The 15,173-nt window shown below is 40.6% G+C and overlaps 1 protein-coding gene across 2 annotated transcripts; it reads right to left on the reverse strand.

Moving 5' to 3' along the window:
• Positions 1-615: 615 nt before the first annotated feature.
• On the reverse strand, positions 616-14,371 carry snx3 (sorting nexin 3). 2 transcript variants are annotated; one of them, XM_086189625.1, is made up of 4 exons: positions 14,179-14,371; positions 5,176-5,271; positions 4,622-4,746; positions 616-1,156 (listed from the first exon to the last, which is right to left on the reverse strand). In XM_086189625.1, the coding sequence occupies exons 1-4, from the start codon at positions 14,338-14,340 to the stop codon at positions 1,051-1,053; spliced, it is 489 nt and encodes a 162-aa protein (XP_086045751.1). In that variant the 5' UTR covers positions 14,341-14,371; the 3' UTR covers positions 616-1,050. The 2 variants fall into 2 exon arrangements, with proteins under 2 accessions (XP_086045751.1, XP_086045752.1); XM_086189626.1 differs by lacking the exon at positions 616-1,156 and adding an exon at positions 4,013-4,088.
• Positions 14,372-15,173: the final 802 nt, after the last annotated feature.

A 15,173-nucleotide genomic window follows, 5' to 3' on the forward strand; every position in this document is an offset into this window, starting at 1 on the left:
ACTATTTAGAGTTGTAACCAAGAGAATAAAGATATTAAAACTTGTTCATATCGCTCCGCCAGAAAACAAGTTAGCGAGCTTGTTTGTACTGTCTTTGCAAATTGCTGTTGCTCTTCTCGAATTTTTTTATCCATTAGAAAAAAACAAAAACAAAAAACAAATATAGAAATAGACGCCTCGATTCTAAATCAAAACTCAGGACGTTTTAAATAAATTAAATATGATGTGGAATGGCGATTGTGTATTTATTGAATAATAAAATGCTGAAAGCATTTTAACAACCCTTAAAAATCAACAAATGTACTTATGCGTGCAGACATTTCACCTATTTTATTGGAAAATCTTCAAAATAAACAAAAATGGCACAGCAGTATACAAATCTCAAAATGCATATAGCCAGTAGAAATACTGCAGTTCCCTCTGTGTAAATTACGTCTTTCTTTCTAGAAAATAACGGTGATAACTGGGGCAAGAGCTGGTTGACGTTACACACACGCAGACACACACACACACACACACACACACACACTCACACGCGCACGCACATGTGCACACAAAGAAAGGGGGGGGGGGGAAGAGTGTGATTTCAAAGTCAAGGCCCGCGAAGTGTGTGTGTTTAGTTGCAACATGCCATCATGAAATATACGATGGAGGTTTGGACAAAAAAAAAAAAAAAAAAAAAAAGTAAGTGGAGACTTACCAGAGCTTGAATACACAGAACACTCATTCAATGTTACTATATAAATGAAGAATATACTGGACACCGCTAATGATAAATATATAACATACTCATGTTAGTGGCATTTCCGGACGTGAAGAGAAATTAAATGACTTTCAACCACAGTTATGTTGCCAACATTCTTTGATTCGAATTAGAAAGGGGGAAACAAGCACGGGTCGATAAACTAAAAGAGGGCAGTGATTGATTCTCTTTTTTGGGGTGGGTGTAAAGTTTATTGTCTGAGAGAAACCTGGAGCAGTGACTTTGGGATGTTGGACCAAGCGAGGCAGGGCCGAGCCGAGCCACGCCGAGCTGAGTCATCTTTACTTTCAAGCTTGTCTGACTTTGGATGGGGTGTAGTTCTTGTCCACAGACTCCTCCTGTAGAAACATGTGCAGGCATCGTTCATTCTGGGCTAGGGGATGACCGGCAACTCTGAAACATACAATCACACACACACACACACACACACAAAAGAGGCAAGTTATGAACACGGAGACGCAGATTCGAATGCTCCTTTAGCTTGGGCACAAGGACATGACATCAAGGTGAGGAAACGGTGCATTCAGGACTAATTGCAGCTGACGGGAAGCATCGGATGACAGATTTTATTTCTCAGCGGGGACCTTGGAGGGTTGCCACCTGTGTGCACGTTTAAAAAAGGGAATTTTTTTTGCACGTTCATTGTGTTATTTGATTACCAAGTCCACACACCTTCATTCTCATCTAATTTACCGGTGAATGAGCTGACTCACGCCCGCAGTTACACCACCTCGAAGGTTTCTGGTTTCAATCCTACGAGACCGTGTAAACACACATAGGTGCTAAATTAGGGAGAGAATTTCCTCCCTGCGTCTCATAGCTGACATTGATGCTGTGTCCAGCATCAGTGAAAAATAAAGTACCTATCATGTTCAGTTGAGAAGCCTCTATACGCCCTTCTCCTAAATGTTTTTAAATTGGGGGGGGGGGGGGGGAGAGAGAGAGAGAGAGAGAGAGAGAGAGAGAGAGAGAGAGAGAGAGAGAGAGAGAGAGAGAGAGAGAGAGAGAGAGAGAGAGATATGAAATGTTTCTGTTGGCCGGCTCAAACGTTACCAAGGGATTTTTAGATTGGATTTCGGGTTGTTGCCAAATGTTCTTCTCAAATGAAAACAACTTTTAAGATATTTGCTATTCTTAAAAGAACAAATCCGACGATATTCTATAAATTAACTGCTAGCAAAGACTTTTTAGGATAGATAAGCGCCTCCATATTCACAAGTGCTGCATCAACTGTATTTTAATCTGTATTTCTATCTCTGTAACTGTATTTTTTAACCCTAACCCTTAGAACAAAACATTTGAATATCTCTGACCTCTGAACCACCGACCTTATGTCAGGCATTTAGTGATCAGAGAAGGGGCAGCGACAGGGACACGCCCTCTTCAGGCTATCCACCCGGTCAACACAGTCAACTGTGTCAGTATGGATGACTGACAAGGGCAGAGAAATTAGTCGCTATGAACTGCATTCTGACCGGATTTTCTAGGTTGCAGGAAGGTTCAATATTGGTTTGAGGGTTATTTGTGTCAGAATAACCATTTAGAGAAGATAAAGTGGTATAACATACACATCCAGTGCACACATCCTGTTCTACAGAGTTGAGAAAACAGCCTTGTTTGATACAAACCACGTAAAAAAAATGTAATGATAATCTTTTTTTAAAAAAGGAGTCCAAGCAAGCCAGACGATTGCTCTGGGCTGTAGATCGGCAAAGCTTAAGACAGAGGCTGGTCTCAAAACCAGCCTGGAGGATGCTATGCTTACATGGCGTCATCTTCACGTAAAATAATAATCATTGATTGTTTATCAAACATTTGCAGGATTGACGCAGCAAATCTGGCATTTGGTAACAGAGGTAAACCTTTGCCTGCGTGATCTTTTTGTGTCGGTGACTCAGTCGTGCTGTACAGCTGCAGAGGACATACAGCCATTAAAGTCTATTCATGCTAAGCTACGTTAAAATATTTCTATTAATTTATACTGTTGACTCACGACTCATTTGACAAAGCAACGAAAGTAGAGATGGGATACGGGAATCGGGTGCAGACGTTATTCACATATCAGCGGACTTTATGCACGGATCGGATATTGGAATGACGCTGCTGATCCATGTTCCAATCCAGATTCCATTCCCCGGCTTGTGCTGGAAACCGCCGCAAGAAAGGACATATTTGAATTTAATACCTTTCTGTATATCTTTTGCTCTCTTCAATAACAAGAAGTGCTGTCTGGCTTACAAGACATTCATGATGTAACTTCCAAACAGAATGCCAATAAATACAATATCAGTGATAATATTGGGAAAAAGATTCTTTTTCATACATACATATACATATATATCCGAATGCTGCAACGACTGGTTGCAGTCAGAAGCTCATCATGGAGAGGAAAGACCCATGGAGAGCTTTCTGTAAAGACTTTTTGTCAATGCAGCTCTCACAACAATGTGAAATCAGAGCATGAGAGAGGGAGATCCGATAAAAACCTTGATGAATACGCCAACCTTTATAGCTTGATGTGACGCGCTGAAATAAATCTCTACTTGATGCCACTTCCATTACTAGTTGGATTCTAGAAAACACTGTGTCTTCTCTAAAGCCACTCTGACATCACTCCCCCCACACAACATCCGTTTGGATGATGCAGGAGACCTTAACAATAATGAGCCGCTGCACCTGAGACCCTAAAAACGCCACGATTTTTAAAAACCAAACAGATAAACATGATGACATTGTACATATTTTAACCTCAAAAAAGAAAATACTTCTGAAGAATTACACAGCCCGCAAGAGGCTTTAACAGGTCAGGGCAATAACTTGATCAAGTTTGCCCCCGATGAACCTTCATTTATTATTTTTGGAAACGTTATCTCTGAGGATGAGATGCAGCATGAGCGCCTCCAAAGCTCAAGGCCATGCTTGGAAAGAGCGAGCGCTTCTTCTTCTCGTATTTTTTTTTTTAACTTTAAATGTTTGACTAGCTAATTCTAACGGTTTTCACTTCACCCCCTCACTTTTTTTTTTTTTTTTGCAGTGATAATCAAGTTTACCATTCCAAAGGATTTCCTCTTCACAATGCTCTCAATCACATATCAAACAATGCTGCCAGCCGCACCGGCCGGTATCAAGTCTGAACAATATCATCAACAGTGTGTAACAGCCGGAGCAAATCTTAATCGCTGACACATTCTTGTCGTCGTCACACACGCGCACACACAAAAAACATATTTATGGATTTTAATTTTCTCGACTGTCTTACCGCACTTAATATTCCAACAGGAAACATTGATGCATTTGCACATGAAACAAAGATAATGGCCCACGTCTGCAATCAAAGCAAATAATTACAATCGCACTGTAACTTTTATTGTTCTGCAGCTGAAAATGAAGACATGCTGGATCAAAAATAAGCAGGGGTGCACACACCATCCTGTGGAACCACGCGCTGTAATTTGAGCTGCAATTATCATAAATTAAACATTAACAATAAAACAAATGTGGGAAAAATTATCTTGTGGCAATGTGCACTTGAATCCTCCTTGGTTATTCTTATCTTTTGGATGGTAATTACACAAGAAAATTAAGGAGGATAGTGTGTGTGTGTGTGTGTGTGTGGGGGGGGGGGGACCAACCTGTGTCAACAGGTTGAGTTTGCTGACAACATCAAGAGAAGTGAAAAAGTTGCATACTTTTTTTACCCAAATTTCTTTACGCAAGTTCTTGAGTGTTAAAATGATACCTTTTCAAGTTCTGCAACAGCATAAGATGTAAACCAATGGGAAGGAATCCTATCGTTATGACCTCACAGGAAAGACATCGAGGAGCACAGGAAGAGTGGCATGATGTGGTTCGGCTTACTTGTTGAGAAACTGCTCCAGGCCCTGTCTCCTTTCCTCGATGAAAGAGTCATCAAAAATGCCATCATCACCTCTGAATGGAAGCTGCCGGATAAGAGCTTTTCCTGGGAGAGGTGGGACCACCACCTGAGAGAGAAGAGCACCCACAGAATATCAGCAACAGCCGTTCAAGGCAGAAGAGGAAGAGGAAACGAAAAATAACAAAGTGCCATTTTTGAACAGTATAATTTGGGGGGAAAAAAAAGTTATCGCGTATCAATTTCCATGCCGTTTCTAGCTTCATTTAAGTCCTCCTCCAATCAAAAATGTGTTTCCCTTCTTGTTCCCACACTTGAGGGTTTTGAGCTTCACTGTGTAGAATGATATATGTGCCACGTTTTCACATTCACTGGTAAAAGCATCCAAATATCAGCGTACACAAGAATAATGTGGAAATTGTAAGCCTCCAGCGCACAAATGGAGAGGATCTTTTAATATTACAACGAGAGCAGATGTACGTGAGACGATACCATGAGTCTTTATCACACAAAAATATTACAGTTGATGTCACCTCACCTTGCTCTCTCTCTCCAGCTCCGCCCTGAGCCACTCAAAGTCACTGTACCGCCTCCGTACACACGACTCCTTCAGCTTGAAGATGGGTAGGTTCGTCTACACACACACACACACACACACACACACACACACACACACACACACGATTAACTGTTACTGAATTGAGTAGCAGCCCTTAACTTGTACATATACAAATCAAATGAGTGCTTGTGAAAAATATTATTCACAAACACATCAAGTGGGTGATAGAAGAAGAAAATAAAGGTCAGAATATAAACTCACTTAGTCGGTGATCTAAATACCAGTCAGTGTCATCAAGCGTTTCCGTGTGCCTCGTCCACATAGAACTGCGACGCGTCAAGCATTTTATTACGAAACCATTTTTGTTTATCTACTCATTTATACAAACACAGGTCTCTACAGATTTAATTTTGAAGAGGACAGGTTATTTACAGTGCTATTGCTGTCTATTTTAATATCACAAAGAAAAGTAGCAAATAGTTACATTTGAAACAAGGACTATTGTTTTTGTATGGTGTGTGAATACGTAATTGATTGTTTCCGTTCGTTTTTTCGCGACAAATCCGATCAAACAAACAAAACAAAACCAAAAAAAAATATGCCTTTTCCATTCTGTAGTTTGCGATTTGTACTGAAGTTGTGCGGAAGTACTTATCCAAAATTCCTGACTTCAGCGTTTATTGTGAATGCATAAAACAAAAGAGGAAAATATCTGTAAGAGTATCAAAAATACCCATAAGCCTTTCTGCCTGGTAAATCATGCTTTAACATTTTAGATATTGTTGTATTAATTACAACTACTAATTTCCCTCTGGTCCATCCCTGTGTCAGGTGACTGCGTAATAACCTTGGCACGTTATCATATTTACATACACCATTTCATTTGATTAATTACATGTAGTACAAGGATGACAAAACTGTAGCAGTAAATACCTTGAAATAAACAAAAAAAAATGACTCAGTGATAAGTAGTCTATTTCCTAATCCAGTTCTTTTAGCATGAAGAAGAAATATGCGAGTGGAAAAAAGGCAGAGGGATTTTTTTTTTTTTTTTAACAGCATGTTTGAGCATAACCTTGTGATATTCTAACTTTATTAAAGGGAAAAGAAGAGACGGACAAAAAAACAAAGACTTAAACTTAACCATGCTAGATGGGAAAATTGAATCTGGCCTCCATGCAAAAAAAAAAAAAAGAAAAGAAAAAGAAAAGAAAATTCACTTGTGTTTTGTTCACCAAGGTCTGCTGCACTCAGAATGTTTTGCCATTTTTTTTGTGTGTGTGCGCGAGTGTTACTGCACGCAAATGCACAGATGTGTGCATAATCCTCCTCTGCTGTTGACAAGCACTTGAGAGTGAATTTCATATTAAAAGCGAGAGATGTTTCGACATTGACAGAGAACATTGGCGCAAACAGCACATTACAGCACAATGCCAAACCTCTTCACTAGTCCTGACAGCACATGGCCATCCCATGACAATGTGCAAACAAGGAGAGAGTGAATGAGCATTTCATTGGCAGGCCACATTCAGAGAAGGTCAGAATTCATGGAAGAAGGAATCATAAGAGCAGAGCAATTGAGCAAGTAGGTGAAGCATGAATTGGGATATGAACAGCAGCAGCAGCAGCAGCAGCAGCAGACTGATCGATGAGCAGACGGCTGTGACTGCTGTGAAAAGGGATGGACAGTTAACTAGAAGGCTGAGTAAATGGCTGAACAAAAGGAAAGGACGGGGCGCACATAAAGGAAGAGCAGAAAAACTGGAGAGGTTTGGAGCTTCATCTGGTTTGTGCTGGACTAATTGAGGAGGAGGGAGGGCAGAAGTGGTCTTTTTTTCGCTCTCATGGTCCCTTCTTTTCAGTCTTTTCCCTCTTCATTTTCCTTGCTGTGTGATAATAAGTCAGATGTCCAGGCTTTGAGTTCCCCCTTTTGCCTTTTTAACGGGGAATAATTATGTATCCCATCCGGATTTGGTGGGAAAGATTCAATTTTTGATACAGTCTCATTTTGTTTTTGTTCTTTAAATACGAAAATCACGTTCGACTGTAAATGTGAAGCCGCTGAGGTCAATATGGGAGATGATAAAATGGAAATCTGGTTTACAAAATATTGTACTATACTTCCCCTTTATTTGAGGTGATTTTTTCACACTGCAAACTGATAGTTTATTTTATTAGATCATTCTGCAGAATGATCTAATAAAATAATCAAGACTGTTGAATTACAATTAAGACGGTTGAAGTGTTGAGATGGTTTCTCTTCTAGGAGTGGTTTGATTGTCCGTCGTTCAAGTAAAAGGTAATTATGTGGTTATGCATCGAGCCAAATATAAAAATTACACACAAAATTAGTGTTTGTTCCTCACAAATGTCAATCTATATAAACACCATATGTCAAGTTCCTTAAACTGAACTTCGAAGTAATTTACAATTTACCACAATTTTACTTCAGGTGGTAAATAGTTGTACTACCTGGTAGGTAGAGGTGGGACCAAAAAAAAGTACACCGGCACCCATATAATTAATAAAAGAGCAGATAGTATTTTTGTCTTACTGAGTTGTTGAATCTAGTAATGAGAATGGTTTACTGACCTAAATTATCATGTGACCCACCCGATATATTTGGGAGAATTCTTTCCTAATATAACGCAAGGTTCCCTCCGGCTAACATCTCACAAACATAAACAACTTGCACTGAAAAAAAAAAACTGTGTGCAACACCTCGGCCAAGTAGTGACGACAAATCAGATATGGAATTGAGAGTTCTGGTCTTATTCTTTAGCTTTTAGAGTTGTGATTTACAAGCTGGTAATTAGAAAATTTACCAAATGTGCATTGCCATCTTGTTTCAGAGGCCCTCAGAGAACCAAGCCAACTCTTGTCCTACTGTACTGCAGATATTTTTTTAAAACAGACGTGCCATTTTTCAAGTGGTTAGGTGACCTTTGTGGTATGTGCAGATTTTTTTTAACATTAAAATAATCCTATAATTGACAACTAAAATGTTACACAAGCTATAATTTACCATTGAGATAATTATCATGGTTCTGTTTAATTAAGTCCCATTCTAAGATTAGGATGAAGCAACACTGCACCAACATTACTACTGCAACACTTTGGCTCTGATCAAATGAGCTCTCACAAACTTCTACTACTCAGCTCGCCGGTCCTGAAAACTTCCCTTTTTGATTTATTTCGACTTCTCTTCAGGTGAAGTTGTCAAAGAGCCCCTCACTCCTCCTCTTTCTCAGGTCACAGGAGAAGTGGATTATCTTAGCTTTATTGCCTCAGTACTCTAGCATTAACTCCACTCTCCTCTCACCGTGGTCTGTCCCCGCTGCGTAATGTTACCTCACAGCATGGAGCGCTGCAAAGTTAATCCCTACCACAACAGATCACAGTTACAGGTAATCTGCCACTGCCGTGACTCTAATCCCATCATGCGCACACAGAAAACACTTAACCTTGCTCAAGCACACACTGACGTACATGAAGTATGCATGCGCAGGTGTTAAGTAGAAAGATTTGACCAGTCACGCAGTTAACAATGTAAATATAATAACCCCAGGCATTTGCTGGTGCGTGCGTGCGTGTGCGCGCGCGCGCGCACGCACACACACACACACACACACACACACACACACACACACACACACACACACACACACACACACACACACACACACACACACACACACAGTCAACCCTGGACCTCTTGTCTCCAGACAATGAACCTAGCAGTGAGAGTGTAAGAAAAGAAAGTCACCTGGCCTTTCAATCCTCTCACCCTCTCAAACCCCGTGATTAAGAGATTGGTCTTGCAGGACAGGGGGAGGAACGAAAAGGCCGAACTGAAAAATGAGAGGTCTGTCTCACGCACACACATAGGAAGAGGCGGTGCGTGAGAGCACTGCGAGTCAAAGATCAGGTTTCCCGGTTCTCTATTCTCTTCACGGCTGGTTAGAGGTTAAGACCTGGGTATCTCAACTTACTGGCCCTTGTAGTGATTGGGACATGGGAGCAGCCCACACCCAGCCAGGTCTTAGCATTTCATTAATTGTGTATAAGGCACACTTTGCCTCTCTCGCTTTCAAAGGAATAGAATAATACATCAGGGAGGAATGACAAGAAGTTATAAGAAACTAACATAAGTGCAAGGGGGGTGGGCTGTTCCTCATTATTTAGAGAAAACCAGCTAAACACAAATAATAATAACCTTAATGGTTACTTCAAGAGCAGGTGTAAAAGAATACCTTTTTTAAGAGCATAAAGCTAGATGTTAGTTCTTAAAATTAGACCTACCAGCTTCATGTTCCATTATGGGTATACAAGGTGCAATCCATAGGAAGAGCTTGTGATTCATAATGTGTGGGACACAATACCTTTGGTTCATTGAAAGTGGGTTGAAAAGAGGTAGAACCCTTAAAAACAGCCAGGCAGAGAAAAAGAGAGAGCGGGGACAAAGATCACTCATCTCCTGAGAGAATAGTTCAAGGCCACCATGCATTAGCTTTTAGCAGGATGGATCAAGTCAAGTTTGAGAGTGCGCATCCTAAACCTCCCCAATGCCCCCCTCTTACCCCTCCCTTATACTCCCCTTTCAGAATAATAGCATTAAAAATGGCAACATAATACCATCTCATTGCATCATATTCCAAAATGGGGAAAGAAGAGACAGAGAACAAAAGCTTTGGGGCAATGGGTCTTTTGCTCTCGCCTCTCCATGTACTCTCTCACTCGTTCCCTCGCTTGCTGGCCCCTGCAGCCTGACAGCCTATCCTCTCTCCGACTCGTCTAGCTGGCAAAAAGCTGCTTTGTTGCCATAGTTTCAACTCCCACTTTTGATACTGTCATTTCAAGTAGGATATGGTAGACTTGATACAATATGTTCCCGATTTCCATTAAAATAGTTGTCGAAGAGGATGCTGTAGACTTTGGATTACACTTGACTGTGGCTGACAAGCACCCCCCCCCCCCACACACACACACACACACATACACCATCTATCCCCATTTTATTAATGACCAAAAGGCCCCTGCCCCAATGCCCAAATGGAAATGAGAAGGAAAGAGAGGGAGAAGCTATGGGAGTAAAGAAGGGGAGGGGTAGAAGGCTGAGTGAGAGTGAGAGACAGAGCTATAAGAGGCCTTTTATGTACTCCTATCCATAAACAAAGTGCGATCCCGAAGTTCACTCCTTTCAGTGTGCTCTCTAGGTGAGAGGGGAAGCAAGCAAAAGACAAGAAATCTTGATAATGTCATCAAATTACTCAAAGGATTAACATTTAGTAGGGAAAGCTGGTATAACTCAACACAATTTGTCATTTTAACTGGCGAAAGCGTTGAGTAGCGGCTACAAGTGAGAGATTGCTAGCATCTTGTACCCTGTGCTCTCGAGAGTTGGAGCTAAGAGAGGAACTTACACCAGTGCATCTGAATATTTTTACAAGCAGACTTAATTTTTGCTTCTAAAAAGGAGTGAAATGTTCACACTGGCTAACTACTGAAAGGCAGAGCAGCATCCTGAGGGTGACAAAACACAAATTGTATATACATTCCACTGTGAAGCAAAAACCTCAGAAATGTTGCCAAAAAAAAAACCCAAAAAACAACAACAACAAAAAAAGCATGACGTGATTAAACAAGGCTAAGCAATGCCGGCAGGAGATGGAGGTACAGGCAATGTTGCTGTTGCTTGTGACGACGATGGTGCCAGAAACAGCTGGTCGGTTAAAGATTTGCTACATCAGAACTTATCTAAATGAGAGGTTGTTCTTTTTCCTACAAAATAAAAGAAAAAGAAAATAAAAGTAAAAGGCAAAAATCCACTTAAGCAGGTATAAAATCTTTTTGTTTTGCCAAATTTGGGAGAGGTTTTATTCAGGTTAAGGATAGCATTTTCAAATAATATACTTTAAAATGTGTGTGAAAATACACTGATGCAAATCTAAACAGAATTTTGTCAAGGTATGACAGCCGGCTTAGGATGTATGTATAAAAAAAAAAAAAAAAGTCATAATAAATAATAATAATAGTTAAGGATGTGATATCAGCTGAATAACTCATCGGGAACAAGGACAAAAGGACAAAGCAGTAAAAAGCAGCTTCCTGTCCTCTACAAGGCATTTCAGATTTCAAATACCCGTTAGACAAAAAGGATTTAAAAGAGAGAAAAAAATCGACTGTTTCCACACGACCCTCGACATTACAAGTCCGCTCAGGCAAAATGAGATATCCGTCTTTATTCAGTGTGAACTTAGCTTTCATCTCTTTAAAATCTGCACTGAAAGAGGTAGATTGAACCCATTGATTTTAAATACAAATGTAAGCCCGACTGTCAACAAGTGACTACGCAACCTGTCTCACAGCCAATGCAAACAGTTGGCCTCTCATACGAAAATCCACTCCTTATGCTGCTGGTTTCATCACCAACTGAACATTCAGACTCTACTGGTGAGTCACAAGTGAAAAAGCTGACTCTTTCGCTTGAGCTAGGGTGAGCGTTATAATTTCATGGCGGGAATAAACCTTCGTGTTTTCATCTTACACTCAAATGTCCAGTAAGACAAACTATGTAGTTACCACAATAGCTATGTAACCACACTCTGCAACACACCTACGAGTGAAATGGGATAAGTGGGCATCAGGATGAAGACTGGTGAGGGGGTGGCTTTATACCCTCCCATGGGTTGGGGGGGGGGGGGGGGACTAGGGAGTAAACGCTCCAACTCCCCCACACCCTGGCCTGTTTCATTCTTCTCCTCTCTCAATGAGGGGATTAGGCAGACTCTCTCAGTGTGGCCACAAGTGCTCTCTCGATTTCGGGTTGGAACGCGGGACACCAGTGAGAACGGGAGACAAGGGACCGAGTTATTAGCAAAATTTGTACAGCATAATTGAATAACGTATGAATTCTGAATATCATCAGCCCCCCCCCCCCAAAAAAAAATCAAAGCAACTGATATGTATTCCAGGCTGAGGCACTGAGGTAATCACTCTTAACAAGCTGGAGATGGAGTGAAACGCTTCTAAAGAACATTGAAGAAAGGAGGAGAGAAGCAAAGCAAAGTTGACACCATATTTGTTGAAGAGTGAAGGATGCGCCGCTTCATCTGTGGTCTTATGCAAAGCAGGGTCACACAGGGCTACGAGGTGCACAATAATGCTGATTACACGCGTATGCTAATTATTACACGCTAATCAAGTACAGTAGCCTTATATTCAACTCCACTGCCTGGAGACGGCTACTCTTCCCCACCTATTTCTTTAAGGTAAAGAAAAACTATTAATTCTTTAGGGCTGTTAACTAATCTAAATACTCCAGGCTACCTAACTACAGGGGTGTCTGTCAACTGAAATGACAATTTGGAGATAACAGATGAGGCAATCAGACAAGCCGAGTGACTGCCTACGAATTTAACACTCCCATATAGTGATACTGGAAAAGCTCAATTTATACATTTCATATGCTGACAGACATCATAAAAAAATTAGGAATGTCTTCTCATATCCTGGAGATAATGTGTAATTGCCTTGTTGGATCTACATCTTGGATGATGGCCTTTATGTTAATCATACTGTAGTTGAGCACTTAAACAATGCTTCATTAAACTTAATGAGACAACTCGGTCTTGTGCACAAGATTGCTTGTTTTGGAGCTTTCGACAGTACCACACAGCCTTCATCAGGAGATGGAGTTGCCAAGGAACTATAGAAACTTAATGGTTCCTTTATTTTAAACACCTGTAAGTCTTATTGTCCCTGTTAGCGGTGGAGCTGAGCTTGACGTGTAAGTTTTCCACATCTTTAAGTTGCTGACAACTAAGAAAACTCCTGCTGACGAAAACCACGTGAGATAAGTGAAAAATTTCAATCGCTGGGGAGGCCTCAAACTTTAGAGAAAAGTCAAATTCAAAAAATTATGGAGTTACAGGATTCGTGTTTGGATACTGATGGGTAACTTATTACCGTTAAATACATATGACATCTCAGCCAGTGGTCTATCACGTGACACGGCACGAGCATTTCAATTATACTCTACCATGATGAAATTACACGTTACACATGTATCAGCTAATTCAACAATGAATGGAACTATTCTCTTTGGAACTGCTTCAGTAGTTTAGGAGGAAGGAAATGTGTCATAAGGGTTTGCACTTGGCTGGAGATGTTGCATCCTGTCTAAAGTTCCACAGGAGCAGACCCACTGAGTTTGTGCTACCTTAGCATTAAATGAGTAATGGGTCACGCCAAGAAACTCTTCTTAAAAGTTTCAAAGCTCCCACTAAAGTAATACAACTAATCATCAACATAAAGAAGGACATTAATATATGATCTAACATGCAAGGCTCTAGCTACAGAGGTCATTAAATGTGACCAATGTTCCTATCAGTTCTTTGCAGTCAGAATACGGGGTGTGGCTGGAGCTCAAGTCTTAACACTTAAAAAGTCTTGCAGAGGAGTTATTTTATTTATTGCGGCACACTGACATCTTTCTCCGAATATTACATAACTCATACTCGTATACAGATGCTGCTGGGTGGAACTGTCGCATTGTGAAAAGGAAAAACACCTGAGGCTAATGTAAACAATTTTAGCATGGGCGCTTATCGTTACTTCGCTATGCTACTGAATTCAGAACCTCTCGAAAACAATATAATTATCCAATCAAAAACTTTCAACAGCGTTACAAATAAGAGAGTGATTCGTTAATTTAATTACAGGTGGCTAATATGTGTTAGCTTTTATCTGGCGAGTTTTGCTAGTCTGCTAGCGGTTCGCGACTAACACCTTGATCCTCATCAAAAACAGGTCACATTTTTAATGACAATTGATATATCGATTCGTTGCTCTCGTACACGTCGTTCAGACTAGGAAATCGCTGGTGTCAACAGGTTACACCTTTCTTTAACCACATAAGAGACGTTAGCAAGGTAACCAGCTCGTCGGCTAACGCATTAGCATTTGGTACTGCAGGCTCACCTTCAGTCTGACTTCATACGTGGTATATCTGCCCCTGCCCACCCCAATGGTCTCGGGGTTGCTCACATCGATCTCTAGAAAATTACTTGGTGGTCCATAGGCGTCATTTAGGTTCTGGGGCTTAGTAAAGAGCCTTCTTGTATCAGCTATGGTATCAGCCATTTCTCCCCTGTCCTTTTGGCAGATAGGGATAGTGTCAAGCTAATTAGAGTTGAAATATTTACCTTCCGGAATTTACCTTCAAAATAAAACACTTGAGGAAAATCTAGTCCGTGCGAATTGAAATACCACAAACATTTTAAGGGGAGTGTCTGTATTCCGCGATAAAAAATAATAATCTTATTACGTCTCCTCCAAAAAATCTCCTTCTAAACACATAAAGACGGCTAATTTCACCTTTTACGTTCAATCCTATTTCCCTCACTTCCGGAACTGTTGTGTCTCTCACGATTGCAAGCTTGAAATCTGTGGGAGCAGTACTTCCGATCAGCTGAGGTTCAGCTGACTCTGTTCGGCCACCTGCCGCTCGGTTTGTTTACAACCCGCCAGTGGGCTCACCAGCCACATCCACCAAAACCACACACACACACACACACACACACACACACACACACACACACACACACACACACACACAGATGACCCAGCACACTGAGGCTACACTAAATAACAACGGATAAGATGGTAAATAGAATGGAAACTGCTTTAAAAAAAGGATGGTCTGAGCCTAAACTCTTTTAAAGTGATAGGATTTTGATGTTCATGATTATATTGATCATTGAAAAGTTGTATTCACGAAACAATAAGTGGAATGTTTTATTTTATTGACATATTCAATCATGGTTTCGATAGGCGGTGAATATTTAATTTATTTACCGATGAATATTTATCGATCACGCCTGCTGTTCAATGTTCGTTATTTAACTAAGCGAAATAACAAGGTTAGTTCAATAATAGCTCGAACTCGTCAACTCAAATATTTTGCAATTTGACCT

This window comes from Aulostomus chinensis, chromosome 20 (assembly GCF_037954235.1).
Source record: "Aulostomus chinensis isolate RoL2024-O1b breed Wild chromosome 20, RoL_Achi_v1.0, whole genome shotgun sequence".
NCBI classification, from domain to species: Eukaryota; Metazoa; Chordata; class Actinopteri; order Syngnathiformes; family Aulostomidae; genus Aulostomus; species Aulostomus chinensis.